Source organism: Mastomys coucha, unplaced genomic scaffold (genome assembly GCF_008632895.1).
Source record: "Mastomys coucha isolate ucsf_1 unplaced genomic scaffold, UCSF_Mcou_1 pScaffold5, whole genome shotgun sequence".
In the NCBI taxonomy this organism is placed as follows: domain Eukaryota; kingdom Metazoa; phylum Chordata; class Mammalia; order Rodentia; family Muridae; genus Mastomys; species Mastomys coucha.
This window is the reverse complement of record NW_022196911.1, coordinates 1,299,562-1,322,461: the sequence shown is the minus strand read 5'-3', so window position 1 is coordinate 1,322,461 and position 22,900 is coordinate 1,299,562. Positions and strand designations below refer to the sequence as shown.

At 42.4% G+C, this 22,900-nt stretch overlaps 1 protein-coding gene across 3 annotated transcripts in view; it reads right to left on the bottom strand.

Annotated features, from left to right (window-relative positions):
- Positions 1 to 22,900, bottom strand: part of Ccdc170 (coiled-coil domain containing 170) — an 86,331-nt gene that overhangs the window by 16,199 nt on the left and 47,232 nt on the right. The window contains exons 6-9 of one of the 3 annotated variants that reach the window (XM_031353467.1): positions 20,724 to 21,041; positions 11,122 to 11,322; positions 4,273 to 4,449; positions 1,566 to 1,808 (exon numbers count right to left, since the gene is read on the bottom strand). In XM_031353467.1, coding sequence (XP_031209327.1) covers positions 1,566 to 1,808; positions 4,273 to 4,449; positions 11,122 to 11,322; positions 20,724 to 21,041 — 939 coding nt within the window. The remainder of the gene's footprint in view (positions 1 to 1,565; positions 1,809 to 4,272; positions 4,450 to 11,121; positions 11,323 to 20,723; positions 21,042 to 22,900) is intronic. The other 2 variants (XM_031353468.1, XM_031353469.1) reach the window with 2 other exon arrangements.

The following is a 22,900-nucleotide window of genomic DNA, read 5'->3' as shown; positions in this document are numbered from 1 at the left end:
CTCACAACCACCCGAAATGAGATCTGACGCCCTCTTCTGGTGCGTCTGAAGACAGCTACAGTGAATTATGCTGGAGAGAGCCAGAGCGAGCCCAGAGCGAGCCAGAGCGAGCCAGAGCGAGCCAGAGCGAGCCAGAGCGAGTGCGGAGGCAGAGGTCCTGAATTCAATTCCCAGCAGCCACACACATGATAGCTCGTGGACATCTGTACAACTATAAATAAATAAAATAAATATTTAAAAAAAAAAAAAAAAAAAGGAATGACAGTCAACTTGACTAGGCCACAAATGTCCCACATTTGGGAAGATGGTGTTCTATATGTTTCCTGGAGGGCATTTGCAGGTGAAATTAAAAATACATTATTTTTTTGCTTTTGCTTCAATTGCTTTACCAACACAGACTCCCACTATGTAGCTTAGGATGTCTTCAAATGGACAATCCTCCTGCCTCTGCCTCTGAGATGTTACAATTATAACTGAGACTCTAAACCTATTTCAAGGCAGATTTTGCTAGCTAATGTGGGTGGATGTCTTCCAATCAAATGAAGTCCTAAGTACAGGGTAATTAATTAATTATTAATATTAACCTCCCCTGAACAAAAGGAAAATTGCTAAGCAAAAGTCCAGAACTGAACTATGTCAGATGTGAACTACAACAGGACCTGTCCATCTCCCGTGTCTGCAGGCCTTTTCTATGGTAAGTTTTTGTACTAGCTAGTTTTATGTCAACTTAACATGAGCTAGAGCTACATCCTTCAAGGAGGATGAAGCCTCAGTTAGGAAAATACTCTCATAAGATCTGCTGTGGGCAATCCTGAGGACATTTCCTTAATTGGTGATCTATAGAGGAGGACCCAAGCGCCCTGTGGGTGCTGCCATCCCTGAGCTGGTGGTCCTGGGTGCCATAAAAAAGCATGCTGAGCAAACCATAAGGACCACACCAGGAGTAGCGCTCCCCCCACGGCCTCTGCATCAGCTCCTGCCTCCAGGTTCCTGCCTTGGCTGTCTTTGATGATGAACTGTGATAATGGAAGTGTACACCAAATAAATCCACCTCTACAACTTATTTTCGGTCACTGTGTTTCATCCCAAACTAAGTCAATACCCTAATTCTTAGTAAATAGAGTGTCTACTACTTTCTCCTTTCCTCCTAAACACATTCCTGTCTAACAGAGACCCCCATCACTGGCCTGCAGGAAATGGAGATATTCTAAAGAGATACTTTCGTCTCTCAATGTGATCATCAGACTGTTGAAACAATGGACCCCAGAGAAATGGAAATTTCCCCAGGAATCTCCTACAGGGAGAAGGAAAAGGCCCCAGACACCTGTCAGGCCACTTACAGGATGAGACTTTACACACTGAGCCATCTCAACAGCCCCACCTTTTCCCTCTTTTATTTGAGGCAAGGTCTCATGCAATCCAGGCTGGCCTTGAGCTATCCAGCTAACCAAGAGTGGCTTTGGACTCCTGACCTGCCTGCTTCTACCCCTCAAGTGCCAGTATTACAGGCACGCACACACTGCCATCCCTTTGTGTGTACTTAGATGCGCCGTCCATCCACTTGCCTTGAGTTCATTGGTGTCTGCCAGTTTGGCTTTGAGCTCAGTGTTGTGCTCCTGACACGCACTCAACTCCTTCTGCATCCTCTCCAGCTTCTTCTCCAGCTTCCTCATGGTAAGGTGGGCCTCCTCCCTCTCCACGGCCAAGGCCGAGCGCGCCTCTTTCTCCTGCTGCAGCTGGGCAATTTTCTGCCGAAGGAGGTTCATATGCACTTCTTTGCTCTCCAGTCTTTCTTTCTGAGTCTTTAGCTGGTTTGATACAAATGGATTTTTTTTTGAAGGAAAAAAAATAATTGAACAGTCAGTAAATATAAATGAATTACTCAGATAATGTCGATTTTTTTTTATCTGTACTTCAATGAGACTCATTTGCAAACCATCAAAAAAGGTCACTGGGTTCCTTTCCCTGATTGAATTTTTGTATTCGTATTTTTTCCAAGAATTAATTCTGTAGCTACAAAGTACGGGACAAAAGAGCCTCCAGAGTATGAGAAAAAAAAAGTCAGTTCTCCACAGCTGCTTCATCCCATATTCTGTGCCTCATAATCAAAATGTAAAATTACTTTTAAGACGAATAAAATAGGCTTATCAAGAGCAGAATAAGTAGAAAATAATAAGACACAGACAAATCCTCTTCAGTGCTCAGTGGCCATGATCCCTGCACCCATGTTTTATGAAACAAGAGCAGTCCCATATCATACTGAAAACCTGCCCCAGTTAATCCGAGCCCCCTGAGAACCGGGCTGAGTAGTTCCGAGGGTACAGGTCAATATATTCTTACAGAAGGAAGTACCCAGGAGACTTGTACGGAAGCTTTGTTTACAAACTTTGACTCTCCAAAACAGACTTCATGGAGATTTCACTTCTTCGAACTCTTTGTGTTATGCAGAGGGCCCATGAGCTCCTCCAACCAAGCAGAGAGTAAGGTCTTGGGACATCGCTTATGCTGCCAATCCAGTTGATGAAGGGAATTTGAGTGGTTTGTAGGAAATGACTCTGAGGGAGAGCGAGTCCTGGGCTCTGACTGTCACTTTGCTGGGTAGACATTAATTCCAGGCAGTGACATCTTTGATCACAAACACTGGGAGCGGGGATAGAGAAGAACTGTCAGATGCCCGAGCTGACGACTATAACATTACCCTTCATTGTCCCTTAAGTGTTATGACAATTACTAAAAATAAAAAACTACCTTGCATTTCTTGCCTATTTGTGACAGCTGTGTCCACACCTGGGTCAGCCTTAACCAACTTTCCTGATATTTCTCTAACCAAATCCCTTTTAACATTTTTGAATAATGGCTTCATTTGCTCTTTAAAATTTGCAAACATGTATACGATGAATTTTGATCTTACTGAAACCTTAGTCTACCTACATCACTTGACCTCTCTCCTCCTCCCACCAGGACCCACACCACCCACCTCCTCCCGACCACAGCCCTCTGTCACCCTTATTTTATAATTATCTTTATTATTACTCCTATTGCATTGCCACAGAATCCATTAAATGTTGACTGTGTTCCCATGGGTGTGGCATGATCCAATTTTTCTAATACGTTTTTATTTATTGTGTGTATGGTAGGGGGTCACATGCATGCCACAATGTATGTGGTATATGGAGGCTAAAGAAAAGCCTCTCCTCTTGGATATTATGGGTCAAACTCAGCCTGTCCCCAACTCCCCGTCTTCAGCCACTTCATATCGAATAGCACTGGGATACAAATGTCCATGGACAGATTCTGTACACTGGTAATTGTAGTGATAACATAATCCTTAAGAAGAAACAGCATTGGGTACTAAGAGAGGAAATCAATTCTCTGAAGAGAAGTGAAGAAAGAATTGTGGCCCAATTCGACATCCCTGACAGTGACCAGGTTTTCCATTAGAGAGAGAGAGAGAGAGAGAGAGAGAGAGAGAGAGAGAGAGGGGCCATGTAAGAACAGAGTTTATTCTATGACACAGGAGTTCAAATTTTCTGCTTCTTATATTAACTTCTCTGTGGGGCATATGTCTTTCCTGTCATAATATGAAGAAACAGAAGCATGTGATTCGCCCCAGGTTACACCGTCTGGCAGAGTCCAATGACCCAGCTGTGATTCACTGTGCAGCCTCTATACAAAATGTTTCTCCTAAGAAGCATTATGAGAACGCATCTGTGTTTCCTTTTTTCTCTCTCTAATGCTGATAATTGTAAGACTAATAATTATGCTTTATCCCCTTTATTTGTTCATTCATTCATTCATTGCTCTAAGCCATTTCTAACTCTGCCTTCAATCGGATGAAAAGAGCCCTTCTCTGTGCTTTCTGGCTCAATAGAGCCGGTATACACAGAACTGCTTGGTGCACCCAGCTTCCCTTTCACTCAAGAGAGCAGAAACTATGAGTTCGGTGTCTTGCGTCTGCAAGGCTCTCCTGCAAGCAAGTTTGGCCGGGAGAATTGTGGTCATGCTATAAACATAACTTCAGCTAGCCTCTTCCAGAATCTCCTTTATAAGACATCATTTGCATCTTTGGCTGCCCTCTTCCCCTCCTCCAGCCTTCTGCATGAAACGCAATTGGTTCTAGTGACTATTTTGGGCCATGGAGGTGAAGACCACAGCAGGGAAGGGCTGCCCTCAGATCTTCAGACCGTAGAACTGAGTCATGGCTTCTAAATACATAACTTTATAAAAGGCTTCTTAAACATGCTCGGTACTACAAAGGGCAATGTCCCCTACCTTTCTCTGTAAGTTGTGAGCTATGGTCTTGTTTTCAATGACAGCATTGCTCTCAAGGTGAACTAACTGCTCTATGCGAGCTAGAACTACATCCACACGCATGTCAAAGCCAAGGTCAGCAGCTACGTCGTGGCCCAATTTCATTTTCTCAGACAGCTGGTCCAGAAACTTCAGATACTAAAGCCAGAAACAGAAATGGAGATGGGACATGGAAGTTAATATGCAGTCTCCCCAAATCCTTCTCTTTCTCACAACCTTACACGTGGTTCTCTTTAAGGCCATCCCAGAGCTGTGCTTCTGACCTTGAGATTTGGTTGTGAACATTTGAACAATCTTACCTATCTCTACCATCTTCCCGGACCACAACCTGGACATCAGTCTAATATCAAACACATTCTAAGCCCTTCCATACGATGAATGGCCTATATGCCTAATTCTATCCGCGGTCTCTCTCTACATGTCTTAGCAAAGAGCCACTGAAACTTTGTCCCTCCCAGGCTGTCCCAGCACTTGGCAATCACTTCAAAACCAAAGTCCTTCATATATACACAAAAGCTAAGCAAGAGTTTTTGGGTGGTTTTGTTGTTATTATTGTTTTGTTTGTTGTTTTGTTTTGTTTTTTGTCAAAGTGCTTGAAGGAGGCTGGAAAGGTGGCTCAGTTGGTAAAGTGTTTATAGTAAAAGCAAGAGGACCTGACTGTACACACACACACATGTTTAAAACAACCAGATACTGAATGTGCCTCTGTAATTCTAGCATAGGTAGGCAGGGCTAGGAGTATGCCTTGGGACTCACTGGATAGACAGTACAAGCAAATTAGCAAGTTTCAGTGAAAGACCCTATCTCAAGAAGTCAGAGCAAGAACAACTGAGGAAGACATATGTTTCCAACCTTCCAACTCATAAACATACACACACACACACACACACACACACACACGGAAGTGGGGAACTTTAGGAAATATTCTTTAAAGTATTTAATTCAATATAGGCAAACAGCACTCTAAAGCAGAACTGTATGAAATTAGTCCGTTTGCAGTCTTTTAAATATTTGACTTATTTTCATGTGTGTTTTTGCTCTTGTGTGTGTGTGTGTGTGTGTGTGTGTGTGTGTGTGTATGAATGTATGTATGTATGTATGTGTACCACATGCATGCAGTACCTGAGGTGGCCAAAAGAGAGCACCAGACCTGCTACAGCTTGAGTTCCAGACATTTGTGAGACACCATGTGGGTGGGCGCTGACAAGGCCCTCTATAACAGCAGCAAGTGCTTATAACCCTTGAATCTCTGTAGCACCCACAGTTCACATTTTAAGAGACTAAACTCCCTCGGAGCTTAAAGGTCTTCCTTTTTTTGGTTGCTATAGTTTATCTGAGCATGTTCAGACACAGAATGCTAACTGTGTGCTGAATGAGAACATTAATCCATCTTGCTCTACAATAATTGCAGGATTGGAGTCCATCTCTGATATCTCCCTCTTGTTCCAGTAACTCCTCAGCATCTGGCACTTTCAAGCAATTGGATGTTGAAATGAGAACAATTTCCTGCAGTTTAAGTGTATCAGCTTAAAGCTCAGAACGATCTATATTTCAGTCATCAGGATGACATTATCTGTAAATGTATATTTTCCAATTTTGTTAAGTAGCATACAGATAAATACAACTTAATCATCTGTATATGCTACAGTAACTACCAATATAGCATCATTCACTATGCTTTGATGCCATAGACAATTTTACTAATGTGATGTCATGCTGTCAGTTCCTTCTTGCCCTGGTGGCTCTCCCTTTGGGATTCTACTTCATCTCTTATCTGTGCCTGAGCATAACCTAGCTTCTATTGATTGTATTTTAAGTGGAGGAAGAAGATATATGCCATAGATTGGCAGGATTAATATAGTGAAAATGGCCATCCTACCAAAAGCAATCTACAGAGTCAATGCGGTCCTGATCAGAATTCCAACAGTTCCTGAACTGAAAGGACAAATTTCAATATGTAAACACACACAGAGACACACACACAACAAGATAGCTAAAAACAATCCTAGATAATAAAAGAACTGTTGAAGGTATCACCAGCCCTCATCTCAAGTTGTACTACAGAGCTGTAAGAATGAAAAGTGCATGGTACTGGCATAGAAACAGGCATGTTGACCAATAGGGTTGAATTGAGACTCAGAAATAAGTCCACATGCCTATGGACATCAGCATTTGGACAAATTGGCAGACTACTGGGAAAAGATCTTTACCAATTACATATCTGAGAAAAGCTTAACATCTAAAATTTTAAAATCTCTTTCTGCTTCTACATGTAGCCCATTTACTCTGCATGGCAGGTTTACAACAGGCAAGAAGGAATTCAGCTGGGACCAAACCAAAGCCCCACAGAATAGGTGGCTCATTCAAGGACTTTAAAATGCCAGTTGATGGAGTTGGAGACAGCCCTGTAGGTGAGTGTATGACCTATTCTTGCTGAGGACCCATGTTTGTTTCCCAGCACCCATTCAAGTGACTCACAACCACTTCTAATTCCAGCTCCAGGGGATTGAATGCCCTCTACTGGCCTCCTTGTACACCTACATTCATGTGCATAGACACACACACACACACACACACACACACACACACAGAGTTAAAAATAAAATAAATCTTTTTTTAAGATTGCACTTGAAACATTTTTTTTTTTCTGTTTTTGTTCTGTTTTGTTTTGTTTTGAGACAGGCTATCATTATGTGCCCCAGGCTGGCTTTGAACTTAGTATGTAGCCCAGACTATTCTCAATCTCACAGTCCTGTGCCTTAGCCCTATACAGGCATGCCTTACTGGCTTAAAAAATCTTTAACTGTATAGACATAAAGGGTTGCTATGTGTTTTATTCATTTGTATCACAAGTTAGCATGAGTTAGAGACCATGTGTTCTACTCTGTATTACATGCAGCTAGATCATATTTAGCACTTAATCTCTGTACATCCTCACTTTCAATATTACATGAACTTGCCCTTACTACTTGCATCTGTGGAAAACTCACTGTGGACATAGTTAGCTTATGTAATTTGCTTCTATAACTGAAAACTACTTTGAGATAATTTCAATTAAGACTTGTAATACATTTATATGGCAAGAAGACAAAAGAAGTCAAAAGAGAAAAGAAGATTGGTCCTAGGGGCTCACATTTGCAATTCTACCACTTAGGAGGGAGGTAAGAGAAGTTCCACAAGTTCAGGGCCAGCCTGTACTAAAAAGTGAGTTCCAAGCCAGCCTGGGATACAAAGTTTAAGACCAGCCTGAGCTACAATGTGAGGCCCTATCCTTGCCAGAAGAAGAGGGAGAAGGAGGAAGAGAGGAAGAGGAGGAAGAGGAGGAGGAGGAGGAGGAAAGAGGACTATGTGCCCATAATGGAAAAAAGAAGCTGTTATTCCTGCCATATCCCACACCATCTCCATCAGAACACTAGTTATATCAATGATGCCCTAGTCCATCTGCCTTCTGTGTACTGGCATCTCTATGTATGTGACCCCCAATGTAGCCATGGCACTTACTCAACCTCTCTCTTTTTTTTCTTTCTTTCTTTCTCTCTTCCTTTCTTTCTCTCTTTATTTTTTGGTTTGCCACGCACACTTTGCATGACGGCAGTATTTAAGGCGTAAACTTCAAGGAAAGTCAGTCTCCTGCCTCTGCATTGTCGCCTGGCACCCCAAATTCAGAGGTAGCCCAGATATGTCCTCGTACTTGTGTGCTAGGAGCTCACCAAGATATCATTTCTTTACAACTAGTAAGAGAAAATTCGGACATTGCTCTCTGACCTTCACCAATGTTCTAACATCTTAGTCAAACCCTGGCTTGGAATGTTAAGCCATTTAAACTAATTGCCTCTAGCATTGTGGGTAAGGCATTAAAGCTTACAGAATGAGAGACCAGGGCAAGATCAGGTGAAATCCTCATTCTTAGTTAACATAAGGCAGGCCATATTAGATTTGTAGCTGAATCACTCCTAGGAACTAGCTTAACAAGTGTTCCCTGGGGCTAACCTCCGCTAGCCCAGAAAACTAGCATAGTTGAGAAATTTACTTAGGCCCACTCAGTCTGTAACCAAAACAACAAACTGAAGAACTATCTGTACCTGGCTTCTAAGCCAAGGTCACTTTAGTCAGAGCTAGCTTTCTTTTAGATTGTAATCTCTGTTTAGTTTTTGCCAAATTAACATGTACATACTTTGTTGTTGACTCATTGTGTTCCTAATGAAGGGCGGTGTACCTGCACCTTGTTTTGATGTATCTTGACCGTTGTACCACCTGACTCTTTCGAACCCTTTTATATCGACTATATAAACCTGACTCTATATTTGAAAAATACACTCAGACCTTACACCACTCATATTTAGACTGTTTGTCAAAGCCGAATCCTGTGCACACCTGGCCAGAACCCATCATCCCACGGAAAGGGACCCCGTAAGAAATCTCAGTCAGTGGCAGTTGGCGCCCAACGTAGGGCTTCAGTCAAGTAAGCTATCTCTTATTCTTTTTTCTTCTCTCAATTAATATTAGGCCGAAATAGGCTCTCACTAGGGTGCTGCAGACTCACTGATAAGTAGATCAGTTATAGGTGAGTAATCTTAAGTATTATGGGGCAATCAAAATCAAAAGGGAAATGGTTGTTTCTGTCAATTTTCAAGCACATGTTATTGGGCCGAGGCCTAAAGGTCTCAGATAAATCCTTACAAAAATTTTATGATTTCGTACTAAAAATCAGTCCTTGGTTTCTGGAGGAGGGAAGCCTAACATTAGAAGATTGGAAGCGAGTAGGTAAAGATATGAAGAGATTTCATAAAAAGAATGCTTCTAGAGAAATTCCTAGTAATGCTTTTGCTTTGTGGCAACAGATGAGAGATCTGCTGACTAAGAAATCAGATATAGAATTTTTAATGGAAGAAGTGCCTTCAGGATCCTCAGATGAGATAGAGGCAAAGTGTGTTACTGAGGATAAGAAAACTTTTAATACTAGCAAAGTAAGACAGAAGTGTAAAAGCAATGATGAGAGCAGTGGCCGTGATAGTAGATGAGAGTGATTCATATGCAGAAGTGGTAAAGTATGAATCTAAAAGAGATCAATTTTATAAGCTTGGTAAGAACAAATCATTGCTTACCGCACCAGTTAAATTCGAAGCAAGACGGAAGGTAGGAAAGCTGCCTCCGCCAATTGGCTTCGATGGTGCAGTGGCAGAAGCTAGAAGACAGAGAGATTTTATTCTTACATGTCCAATTGTGTTTTATGATGAGGATGAACCTCAATGGGAACCTCTACCTTTGGTTGGTTGGTTGGTTGGTTGGTTGGTTGGTTGGTTTTCCAAGACAGGGTTTCTCTGTGTAGCCTTGACTGTCCTGGAACTCTCTCCATAGACCAGGCTGGCCTCAAACTTACAGATCTGCCTGCCTCTGCCTCCCAATTGCTGGGATTAAAGGCATAGACCCCCACAGCCTGGCTCCTCAGTTTCTTTTAAGTACAAAAGAATGAAAAGGAGTTAGTCTCCCGAGTACAATTTTCTTAACCAAAGAGTTCCTGGCATGACAAATTTTGTCCCTATATTCTCGATCCTCTGTGCCTCCTTTTTTTGTTCCTGCTCTCTTTCCCATGGACCCTGGTAGCTCACAAGCTCTGACCTCTTCACCATTACCAACAAAACCTTTCTTCAACCCTGCTTTTTTGCATTCTTCTCGTGATTCTGCACCCCTCCCCTTCTATTCACACTGAGCACAGAGCAAATGTCCCACTTACTTACTGTTCTGTAAAACCACCTCAAAGTTATGATGCCCTCCCCATACTCAGGTCCTTCGCTGGTACTATTCTCTCTTGTTATTCTTGTCTCCTCTAACCTTTTGGTACTATCCCTTTAGGATAGGTACTTTCCCATGATGTCATCTCATCTCTACCAGTCATGGATTACTCAACAGTGGATCTAGGTTCTGAAACCTGCAGGATCAGACAGTGCTATGAGTGACTCTGGGTGAGTGTCATGGACAGTGTCAACATCACGTGACGTGTTTATCCTTTTTTTTTAACTTTTGAGATGCTGAGTATGTGGCTTAGGGCTTTGTGCATGGTAAGTGTATGTCTTACTGCTGTGTAGCATGATCATACAGGACCGCTGTCATACAAACAGCCTACCATAGACAAAAGCATCATCAGGCAGCAAATGACTACACTGTGATGTTCACAGTAATTAACTATACTTTATAGTCTATAGGAGGAAAAGGATCTTCAGATCTAAAAAGATCTCCGCATCCCATCCTCTCTTTGTGGTAGACCCATTAAGGATGCCACTTTCCGCCATGTGTGATAACTCACTTTGCACGCTCTGAAGATAGCATTTACAAGGCTTCATGCCTTTGTCTAAACTGTTTCCCCTCTATAGCACCTGCCTCTTCCCCCACTGTAATGTTATTTATCTTTCATAGATAAACTGATCTACATAAAACCTCCTTATCGAGAAATGCCTATAATACTTTATTAGTACTATGGCAGCTATAACATGCACACTAGTACAGCAGGGTATCTTAATGCCTGTCTTGTCTATTAAACCCTGAGCCTTTAATAATAGAAACTATGTATCAAATTTCATGTATCCCAAAACTACCAATATCTTAGATATCGGACATATAATAAACATATACCAGGTTACCTGGATTGACAATCAAAACAACCCTAAATAACTGGAAGAGACTTATTATTCCTGGGAATTTGCTTGTAACTCCAGACATGATCAGTGTAAACACTGTAGCGTTCAGAACATTCTCAGGTAGTTTTAGCATATGGCAGACATTTGAGCCATGAACTCGTCATCCCATTATTACTTTTTGCTTCTCTAGAAACAAGTTGTCTCTCACGACGTCTCCAGAAAGCAGCTCTCCCTCCAGGTGACTCAGCTGACCCTGAAGAGCCTCCAACTTCTTTTCTGCCTCATGGGCCCTCTGTAGGGCTTTCTGGTGAGACTCAGATTCATTTCCCAACTTTCCAACAAGCTCCGAGATCTGGGCTTCAAACTGAGAGGCCATCTGGAAACAAAGATGGAGAAGAAAGCGAAGCCTTGTTTAGACCCAACTAAGTGTTCAGATTCATCACTCCATCCAAGAAGCCTAACTACTATGACGCCCACTTCCAGATTCCTTGTAAAAATCACATTTAAAATAGGTCATTTTGTAGCTGTGTTTTCCCCTGTTTGAAATAAACCGGTATCTGTTATCATGGTGGCATGAATATACTTGGCCCAGGAGTGGCACTATTAGGAGGTGTGGTCTTGTGGAAGTAGGTGTAGCCTTGTTAAAAGAAGTGTGCCACTGTAGAGATGGGCAATAAGACCCTCCTCCCAACCACATGGGAGCCAGTCTTCTCCTGTTTGCCTTCAGAACAAGATGAAGAACTCTCAGCAACTCCAGGGCCATGTCTGCCTGAACAAACACTGCCATGCTCCCCATCTTGATGGTAATGGACTGAACCTCTGAACCTGTAAGCCAGCCCCAATTAAATGTTGTCCTTATAAGAGTTGCCTTGGGCTCTCTTGCTCTCTTGCCTTCTTGCTCCCACTCTATCCCCTCGCCCCTTCCCCACTCTCTCCCTATTCCTTTAAGCCCTCTCTCTCCACATGCTCATGGCCAGCCTCTACTCCTCTGTTCCTTTACTCCTCTATTCCTCTTCTCCTCTATTTTTCTTCTCTTCTCTTCCCTTCTCCTCTCTCTCTTTCTCTCTCTCTCTATCTCTCTCTCTGCCTTTCTCTGCTTCTACTATCCTCTTAACTCCCCTCCCCAGGCCCTTAATAAACTCTGTTCTAGGGGCTGGAGAGATGGCTCAGTGGTTAAGAACACTGACGGCTCTTCAAGAGGTCCTGAGTTCAATTCCCAGCAGTATGTCTTGAAACAGCTACAATGTATTTATATGAATAAATAAAATAAATCTTTTTAAAAAATAAATAAATAAACTCTATTCTATACTTTAAAAAAAAAAAGAGTTGCCTTGGTCACGGTGTCTGTTCACAGCAGTAAAAACCCTAACTAAACAGGTAACAAACTGATAGTGATGGATGTTTTTCATTTTTCCATAATTCCTTCAACAACTTTAGTCAGTAAATATTTAGAGATATCATTTACTTATCTCCAAAACTGCTATAAACTTAGAGATTTCCAAGCTAAGCTGGAAGAGGAAAGGTTCAGACAAGAAGTAATTTCAAGAACCACAAAAATATTGTTTCCCCAAGAAAGACTATTCCACCATTCTTAGTTGATTAAAGACTACATTTATTTATCATGAGAAGCAGCCTGGAGAGACTTCTATTTAGCCTTCTAATGAATGTTGGTTATTCATATCATAGACTTCAGTGGTATAATTATATACTAATATTACCATTTTAGTATCTGAAAGGTCTGAAAGGTCAAATTCTTTTTAATATGGTGACATCAAACATTCCCCCAGTGTTGGCATCCTTCCCAGGAAATCCCTGTCTTTTTTCTTGATGGTCCTGTCCCCAAAACCAAGAGCAAAAATCTAATCACCCAGTTAAAATGTTCTTTCAGACCACCCACATTGATTTTTGTGAATTAAGTTTTTAGGAAATGTTGAGTACTATAAAAGTGGGATAAACCACTGGTGAATAAATATGCTTTCTCTTGGTTTTGGAAGCAGAAAGGAAAAGAGTAATGGATGTTTACATGGCACTACAATGCTAATCGTCTTGACTGGTTTAGCTTTTTACAGTCTAAATTAAGAACAGAAAACAGGCTCTTCCCCGAATCCCTAGTCATTTCTACAGAGATACTAATACAAGACACTGAAACTGCCATCAGATTTTTTGAAATACTATTATAGGTAAGCTTTGATCTGGCTTACCCTCAGACCTTCAATAAACATAAATTAGGGAAGAAAATCCACATTTACTTGAGTTTTCATTCATCCCTTTATAATATAATACAATACAGTAAATATGTATTATGAAACATCCATTAAGGGCCAAAAATATAAATTGTCAAAAAAAAAAAAAAGAAAAAAAGAAAAAAAACTTCTGTGATCCTCCAAACAAAGGCCACAATTATTCACTTGCTTAAAATAATATGTCAGTTTTATATTGTTAAGATATAGTTAAGATTATGTCATGTATACAATTTTCTATCTTTTTTTTTATACCTATTAGTAGTTTAAAAAACATTTTATATCACTCAAAACTATTAGCACTTCAATGGTTGCATTAAGAATCCATCATGAGGAGCCAGAGGCATGGCTCAGTGCTTAAGAACATTTGTTGCTCTTGTAGAGGACCAGGGTTCAATTCCCAGAACCCACATGGTAGCTCACTACGTCTGTAACCCCAGTCCCAGGGCCCAGTGACCTCTCCTGACCTCCAAGGTACATACACATACATACAGGCAAAGTACTCATACATTAAAATAATAAAATAAATATATTTTTCTAAAACTTTCAAAAGAATCCATCACAGAACTGGGCACAAAAATCAGTTGTTCAACTCATGCCTACCCTGTATGAGATTGTCGTCAATCTCTAAAACAATTCACCATTAAAAACAATCCAGAAAATTCTCAGTACTAGAAGACAGAAGCAAGACTGTCAGGAGTTCCAGGCTAGCCTGATCTACATAAGACTGTACCTCAATATCCCTACCCCCAGCCCAAACATCCCTAGACAAGAAAAGAGAATGTTTCTTCTGGTGATTAAAGCTGTCCAAACACCAGGCAGCAAACAGGTAGGGGGTCCAGGTCAATGGAGAAGGCCAGAGGCCCATCAACTGCTTGTCCCAGAGTGGGCCCAAGTGATACCTGGAGGAACACTGGACTGAACAAACTGAAATCTCCTATGCTTTTATGGCTTTCCGAGTACCAAGCCAATAATACAGTTCATTCTGTCCTCCAGTGAGTATTTCACATCAGTGTCTGGCGGTAAATTACTCAGAGCCATATTTGAGAAACTGGTTTTCCCCAGGGGAAAAAATGTAACATTATCACAGAGCCGAGGATTCTGAAAAGCCTCGATTTGCATTGTCAGCTCCTAGAACTATCACTAATACATGTGCTTAGAGTTCAGTACAGTGTGTCTGTCTCTGTCATCGGTATTTCCGCTCCAAAGTATGGATTTACCCAATCATATGTTCTTTCCTTAAAGAGTTATTTTTTTTCTTAACTTTCATAAATTTCCCTCTGTTGAGCAGATGTCGGTGACCTATCTTACAATACCAGCACTTGGGAAGTGGAGGCAGAAAAGGCATGATATACTTGGATACAAAACAAGTTCCAAGGCCAGCCTGAGCTAAATGAGATCTCATCTCAAAATAATGAGACAAAGATATCTTCCTGTGTTTCTCAAGCTTTTTAACCTATAGTCTCCGGTCAGCTAGAAATCTTTCTATAGAAGACATAGGAGAGACAAAAGCATTTGAGTCAAGTAAAGCCAAGAGGATCCTGCCTGCACACCTCCGGTGTGGACCCAAGAATGCTCCAAAGTGCCTGGAAATTTGAACTCAGGCCACTTTGCAAACTACTAATAAGTAGGTGGTTGAACTGTTCAGAATGTATCAAACTGCTACACCAGAGTCTTTGGTCTTAAGCGGAGCAAAGAGCTGTAGCCCTTCCCAATCTAGCCCATCACAAAGCTGAACTTCTGAAGCTTAGCTAGCTGTCAAGGAATACCACACACTGAGGTTTGGGGTTGTTTTGGGTTTTTTTTTTCAGAGCGAAATTTATATAAATTTATTCCAAAACATTAACAGTGTCATCTGACTCCATTCTTGAGAACATCGGATACCAGTTGCCTGTGTTCCCACCCAAACTATGCGCCTGCTGTTTCTTACACCAAGAAGTCTAAAGAACCAACAGGCTCCTTCCAGCCTCCCTCGGTGTCATCTAAATGTATACTTGATGTTCTGAGGGTTTCTCTGTTGAGGACGTAGGAGGCTTAGCCATGAGTGAGGGTGTCACAAAAAATACACACTTCAATCTGGTTAAAAAGGCAATTTAGCAAACTATCCTCCAAAAAGAAGCAAAGGAATTTTGGGAAGTTAAGGCACAATGGCCTGAGAGGTAACTCACCTCCCAGGGACAAGAATCGATGGATCTCCCCAGAGAGGCCCTTTGCTCTGAAACTCTACCAAACAACAACCCAAGAGCTCTGTGGCCAGGAAACGCCTCCTGGATCACCTAAGGTCTGGCACCTTTTGGACAGAAATAACTTTTTCTTCTTATTCAAGTAACATCTTTCACTTTGGAAGTATATAAAATAAATTATTGGGTAGCAAGGCATAATATCACCAAGTTCCTCTTTCCTTCGTGTCAGTATGTGTGACCAACAATACTGACCAGCTAACCCAGCTCCCTCCCTCTTTATTCAAGACAATTTTTGTTATAGGTTAACTTGGTACCAGGAAAAAAAAAGTAGGTGGTTTAATCCAGGACCTCAAAATGGGACTTATTTAGACAAGCTCTTCACAGAGACAACCAATTTACAAGAAGGTCATTGGGATGAAATCTGGTTAATTTGTCCACTATCTTTATAAAAGGAGAAACTTGGTTGCAAAAACAGAAATACATAAAAGGAAGATACTGTGGAGAGAACCTGTGTGCCAGCCAGGGATGGCCTGGGGCCGTCAGAAGCCAGGTACGCTGTACGAACACAGGAACCAGCCCTAACTACACCTTGACTGTAGAATTCTAATTGCCAGAACCATAAGCTCGGAAGTTCTGTTGGCATAACCCAGTTAGTGGCACATTGCTAATGCAGTCTAGGAATCAACTACAACTAGAGAAGATGGAGACACTACACCTCTCACTGCTTAGACACTACTGCACCTAGGAGTGAGCATGCAATGTAATTTTTATGATGGCATGTCAGTGGAAGTCAGCTGGTGCCTCTTAAGAAATCTCTGCTCTAGTAAGTGGCAGGAAAATGATAGTGGGTTATGGGCTGGCGAGATGGCTCAGTGGATAAGAGCACTGACTGCTCTTCCGAAGGTCCTGAGTTCAGATCCCAGCAACCACATGGTGGCTCACAACCACCTGTAATGAGATCTGGTGCCCTCTTCTGGTGTGTCTGAAGACAGCTACAGCTACCCCACAGCGAGCGGGAGCCAGAGTTGGGGTGGGGCGGCAGAGTGAGCGGGTCCAGCAAAGGTCCTGAGTTCAATTCCCAGCAGCCACACACATGAGGGCTCGTGGCCATCTGTACACTGTACAGCTACAGTGTACTCATACAAAATAAATCTCTAAAAAATAAATGATGGTAGGTTATGAGATTTGGAAGACTTGAGGTGTAGAACTTCCCTCCGGTCTTTGGGAACATGAAGCTGGGCCCACAGCACCTGCAGAGCCTTCAGACAGTGAGACTTTCCAAGTGAGGCTAGTAAGTAAAGATGAGCAGAGAGAGCAAACTGTCTAGATCAAGGCGGATGGGCTTGTCTGACTCTAGATTTAGTTTAAGAAATGAAGAAAAATTGATCAGGTCATACATATCATCTCATATAAAATCAATTCTCATCCAGATTAGTAAATTAGGAGAGACCTCAGACTGTGGAAGTTTTTACCTCAAAAATGTACTATGTGTAAACTAAGTCACAGTCACAAGAAAAGAATAGACTTACCCTCAGGGATCTATATACATTACAGGATGCAACTCGGGAGAAAACAAAACAAAACAAAAGTGTGCACTGGGCTAAAGAGGCCATGAGAATTGCTTGCATAGTATGCATAAGTAAAATCTTTAAAAAAGCGTTGCATGTTTTGGCCATCATGCAAAAATTCCTTGTTCTTAAACATCTGTTACATGTCCTGAAATTCAAGGCTAAATAACATCCAAAAAGTCCTTTTTCCATCCAGCAGTAGGACCTTTCTCTGAAGCGGAGGGTTTCCATCAGAGATGGCTGTGCTCTTGACAGGGAGGCATTTGGCCATGTCTAAAGATACACAGTGGTTGTCTCAAACTGGGGCTGAGGGTCCCACTGGAATCTAAGAGAAAGAGATTAGAGATGCTACTAATGCCCTAGGACACACAGGATGCTGCCACCACCTGCCACTGCCACACACACACACACACACACACACATACATATAAAACATGCACACACACACATACACATTACCCCATACAGAGCTGGGTATGATGGTGCACACCCAGCACCCAGGAGGCCAAGGCAAGAAGATCAGGAACAGTCTGCCTGCACAGCAAGAGCTTCTCTTCAAAATAAATAAAGAACAAGACTATGCAGTCTAAATATCAACAGTAGCCTGGTTAAGAATCCCTGCTCTAAGACATGACACAGTTTTTTAAAGAGAAAATTAAATTTTGCCAGAAGCAGAAATTCAAGGAAGAAGTAGAGATGACTTGCTGAAGAAGTGAAGGACTGTGTCCTTGATTCTACTAGGAACTGGAAATCTAGGAGAGGGAGTATGGATAGCCAAGGAAGGAGGAAACAAGAGAAGCAACGTCCTGCAGGTAAGAATGCACAGGAGATGGACGCAGTGCCAGGACAAGCCTGCAGGGCCTCACACAGCATGGCTCAACAGCTGGTAGTCAGGGTAGCTGGCAGGGAGAGGCAACTTCTGCCGCACAGACTCATCAACTTCTAAAAGCCATTCTTCAGAAAACATTTCTAAGACAATATGTAGAATCCATTTTCTCCTGATTTTACTTCAAGAGGAATCACACAAGACACCAGCTATATGCCTGATTTGGGTTTGTTTTTTTTTTTTTAAATGGGAAGTGTGACTACTGAGAAAAATTACAGGGTAGGGGAGATGGAGAAAGATGCTAAAAAGACAAAATCATTCTTATCTGTTATGGGGAGGGAGGGAGGCAGGGAGACAGGGGTGGAGGGAGAGAGGAAGGCATAACTAGCCCAACCTATTTCACTACTTTGCTTTAGAAAATAAACATATGCATCATGCTGGCAACTGTATGCCATGTTCCTCATGATGGAATTAAAATAACATGGGGAAGCTGAGATATATAGAATGAAAAGCAATAAAATGTGGGGTGGGGGCATTAACTATTAACACACACAGATCACCACTCAAGACAACTTCCTGAAATTCTTCCCAGTTCTGTAAATGATCTCTAAGTTACCAGGGACAGAGGAGAAGAGAGGAGGAGAACACAAAAGACACAGGACTGACCTGTGGGTAAGCAGCATCGAAGATGACTTGTCTCCTTTGAGTGAATCTAACATCAGAAGAACTATCTGTACTGTGATTCTACAGGCACATGTGGTGGTTAGAATCGATATGGCCCCCATAGATTGACGTGTTTGAATGCTTGGCCCATCAGGAATAGTACTATTAGGAGGTGTGGCCTTGTTGGGAGTGGGATTGGCTGGGTTAAACAAAGTGTGTCACTGTGGGCTTGGGCTTTAAGGTCACTTCCTATGCTCAGGCTCTGCCCAGTATGGAAGAAAGTCGCCTTCTGGCTGCCTTCCAATAAAGATGGAAAACTCTTGGCTCCCCCAGCACCATGTCTGCTGGGATGCTGCCATGCTTCCCACCATGATGATAATGGTCTAAACCTCTGAAAATGTAAGCCAGCCCAATGAAATTGTAAGAGTTGCCTTAGTCATGGTGTCTCTTCACAGCAATGAAATCCTAAGACCACACGTGATGCCATTTACTTTCAAAGTTCACTACCAAGTTCATAATCTGGCATCAATGATCCCTGTAACAGTCTGGGCTGACATCAACTCCACTAAGTAGAACACTGTAGACAATGGTAGTTATTAACAGTATGAATATTGGCAAAATTAAACGTGGATCTACTCTCTACCCAAATGGTCCCTGTTATTATTTATTAAGTAGGTCTGGTCACTGGCTCTCCTGGGCCTCGGCACAGTATGCATAGGACAGAAGAGAGGATGGAGGGAAAGAGACATGGCAGCAATAGTTAACCTTTGTTGTTTCGATTGGCCAGAGAATGTGATAAGGGTATGAAACAACTCCTCCACTGAATGCCTTTAATAAATAATAGCCCTGTGAGGCAAATATTAATAACATTTCCTAGCAACACTTGGCCTGACCTGACCCTTCAGGACAGTAAACCCTCATCATAAATAACCTAGGCAATTTATAGTCTCCATTCATCCCACCTGGAGTGGCTCATGGGCTCCATGTTAGCACAGTAAATGTGGCTGGTGATGGGGTACAGTCTCAACCCCTTGTAGAGAGATGTGTGTGGCTGATATATGGGGGTTTTCTATATATTTATTTTATAAGTCCATGAATACCCTAGATTCAAATGCATCCTGGGGTATGTATGTAGTAGAACAGGCCTGAAATTCTAGCACTCATGAGGCATTATGAAGCAGGGGGATTACTGTGAGTCAGAAGCCAGCCTGGGCTACATAATGAAACTCTACCTCAAAGAAAAACACCACTCATTCACCCTAAAAAGGAAAGACACGGGCTGGTGAGGTGGCTCAGGGGTTAAGAGCACCGACTGCTCTTCCAAAGGTCCTAAGTTCAAATCCCAGCAACCACATGGTGGCTCACAACCATCTGTAATGGGATCTGACTCCCCTCTTCTGGTGTGTCTGAAGACAGCTACAGTGTACTTACATACAATAAATGAATAAATCTTTAAAAAAAAAAAAAGGTAAGATATAAAAAAAAAAAAAAAGAAAAGAAAAGACACGATGAACCTGAAGAATTTTGCAGTTTTGAACAGGGACTGTGACCTTTGCTAATAAGACGAGAAAGTAAAATCTGTAAAAGTCAGGAGGGCAGCTTAGAGATAGAGCTTCCTCCCAAGTGTGAAAATCTGGGTTCTATCATCAACATTGCAAAAATGACCCCATGCTTAAAATACTCACTGTGTGAGCAAGACAGCCAGGCATGGGCCCCAGCACCGACTTCAAACAGCAATGCCTACGGGCCTGGTGGCTTGCCTATAATTCTAACCTTGAAAGGCGGAGAGAGACAGGGACTCCCCAGAACAAGCTGTCTAGTGAGGCTGACCACACTACCAAGCTCTGGGGTTGACTAAAAGATTCTTTCTCAAAAAAAGTAGACAGAAGTCTACCAGAAGGTAGTTACCTCCAGCTAGCACAGACCCATTCCCCTACATGCCCCCAGACACATGCAGATATATACATACAACACACAACATACAACATACAACAAACATGGTGGCAGAGGAGAGAGAAGAGGCAAAGAAACCGAGAAAGAAAGTCATTGAAATTTTCAGAAACCATGATCTCAGAGTCTTGGGGAAGTTCACACCACCATGCATAAATGTGTAGGAGGGACGGGATTCAGCTTGGATGTCTGATGTCAACTCCATGATGGCCAACTCCATGAATGACTCCCACCTTCCTATGTACAGCTGGAAGTGGGGCAAACATATGTTAACTAATCCCAAGAAGTGGCTGCTGAATATGCTAAGCGAAGGCTGAGGAAGTTGTAAATGGCCATGGCCTACTCACCCTTTTCTGGCTCTCTTCCTCAATGCCTAGCTCTCGAATCCTCTCCAATATGGCGTCCTCTGTGGACTCAGCTATGTGGAATCTGCTGCAAAGAAGAGCTACAAGTTTCTTCCTGAAGCAGGAGTTCTGGCTCTGCAAGGCTGTGACGGCCTCCCTGCTGGCCTTCAAGCTCATGTCCAGCTCCTGGCGGCTTTTCCTCAGCTGGGTCAGCTCCTGCTTCGAAGCATCCCAGGCTCGCTGAGACGCAAGCAGCCGTTCTTGGTAGAGCTTAGCTTCCCTTTCTAGAGCTGTTCTCGCCTCGGCAGCACTGAGCAAGTCCTGAAAAGTTACAGAATGAAAACAGTAACAGGTATGTCTGCATTCGGAAAAGTATCCCCTTGCCTCGCTTTCAAGTGTCTCAAAGACCAGAGGGTTAGATGTGCATTACAATTTTAGTTCTAAAATCCCTCCATTGATGCATAAAATTGTTTGGGCTGGAGAGATAGCCCGGTGATTAAGGGAACTAGCTGCCCTTCTAGAGGACCCAAGTTTGAGTCCCAGCACCCATATGGTGCTTCCTAACCATATGAAATTCCAGTTCCAGGGTAGCTGACACCATCTTCTGACCTCCACGGGCACCAGGCATGCATGAGGTTTACATTTATACATGTAAGCTAAACATTCACACACATGAAAATAAATAAATAGATAAATCTTTGTATTTAACCAAAAACCTGCTTGTCCAGCATGCACAGAGCCCTGGGTTCAAGCCCCAACACCACCGAGAGTCAAATGCAGTGGTGCTCAACTGAAAACCCAACACTCAGGAAGTGAGTGCAGGAAACTGGAAGTTCAAAGGCATCTTCTGCTACACAGGAAGTGTGAGGCTAGCCTGGGCTACATAGGACAGTGTCTCAAAAAAAAAGTTATTTGGGGCTGGCGAAATAGCTCAGCGGGTAAGAGCACTGACTGCTCTTCCGAAGGTCCTGAGTTCGGATCCCAGCAACCACATGGTGGCTCACATGCATCTGTGATGAGATCTGACGCCCTCTCTGGTGGGTCTGAAGACAGCTACAGTGTATTACTCCGGAGCGAGCAGGGCCTGCAGAGGTCCTGAGTTCAATTCCCAGCAGCCACATACATGATGGCTCATGGCCATCTGTACAGCTACAGTGTACTCATACACATAAAATAAATAAAATAAATCTTTTAAAAAAAGTTATTTGGATAGAGTTGTTACTTTAATCTCATTTTTTAAAAACTAGACTGGAAACATACACACACACACACACACACACACACACACACACACACACACACACACACCAGGGCAACAATGGTATATGCCTTTAGTCCCAGCACTCAGGAGGCATAATCAAGTGGATCTCTGAGCTCACAGCCAGCCTGGTCTACAGAGTGAATTCCAGGACAGCCAGAGCTACACATAGAAACTTTGTTTCATAGACAGACAGACAGACAGACAAACAGACACTAGACTGGCTATGTCTAGTATCACTCCACAGAGAAGAGCTACTCAAGTTCACTGACTAACTTTTCTCTCAGAAAGAGACAAGGAAATCTGATAGAGCCTGAAGAAGGAGCTGAAAGCTCTGTGATGGGAAAGTCAACTGAAAGGGGTAGATAAGGGCCCCCTCCGTCAAGTGCCAAAACACACAAACAAGATCAAGCAACTGGTTACCCTGCCTCACGTTATAGTCTTGCTGCTTAGTTAACTAAAGGATTTGGGGGATTGCTCTTTATTTAAAATAGAATGTTGGGGCAACAGGCACTAAAAAGACACTATCCTTGAGCAGAGACTGGCCCAAGTAATGGCCAAGTAATATTTCTGGCCCTTAGTTAAAATACTGTTTCTTTACATTAGGAATGGTCTTTAAAGGAATTGATCTCCACCAACAGTGAGAAGACAGGAAACGGGGTAGGCTGAAATGTTACATCCTACTTCATAGAGAAAATACAACATCTTATGATAATTCTAAATCAAATAAATAAAGAAAAATAAAGAAGCGAGGAAGTCTCTGTCATTGGTTGGAAAGAAAGGCTACCCAAAGGCAAGTAATCAGGAAGCCTGGCCCTTGCAGGACAGCAGCTCATTGGAGAGGTTAGTCAGGAAAGCCTGGCCCTTGCAGGACAGCAGCTCATCGTAGAGGTTAGTTAGTCAGGAAAGCCTGGCCCTTGCA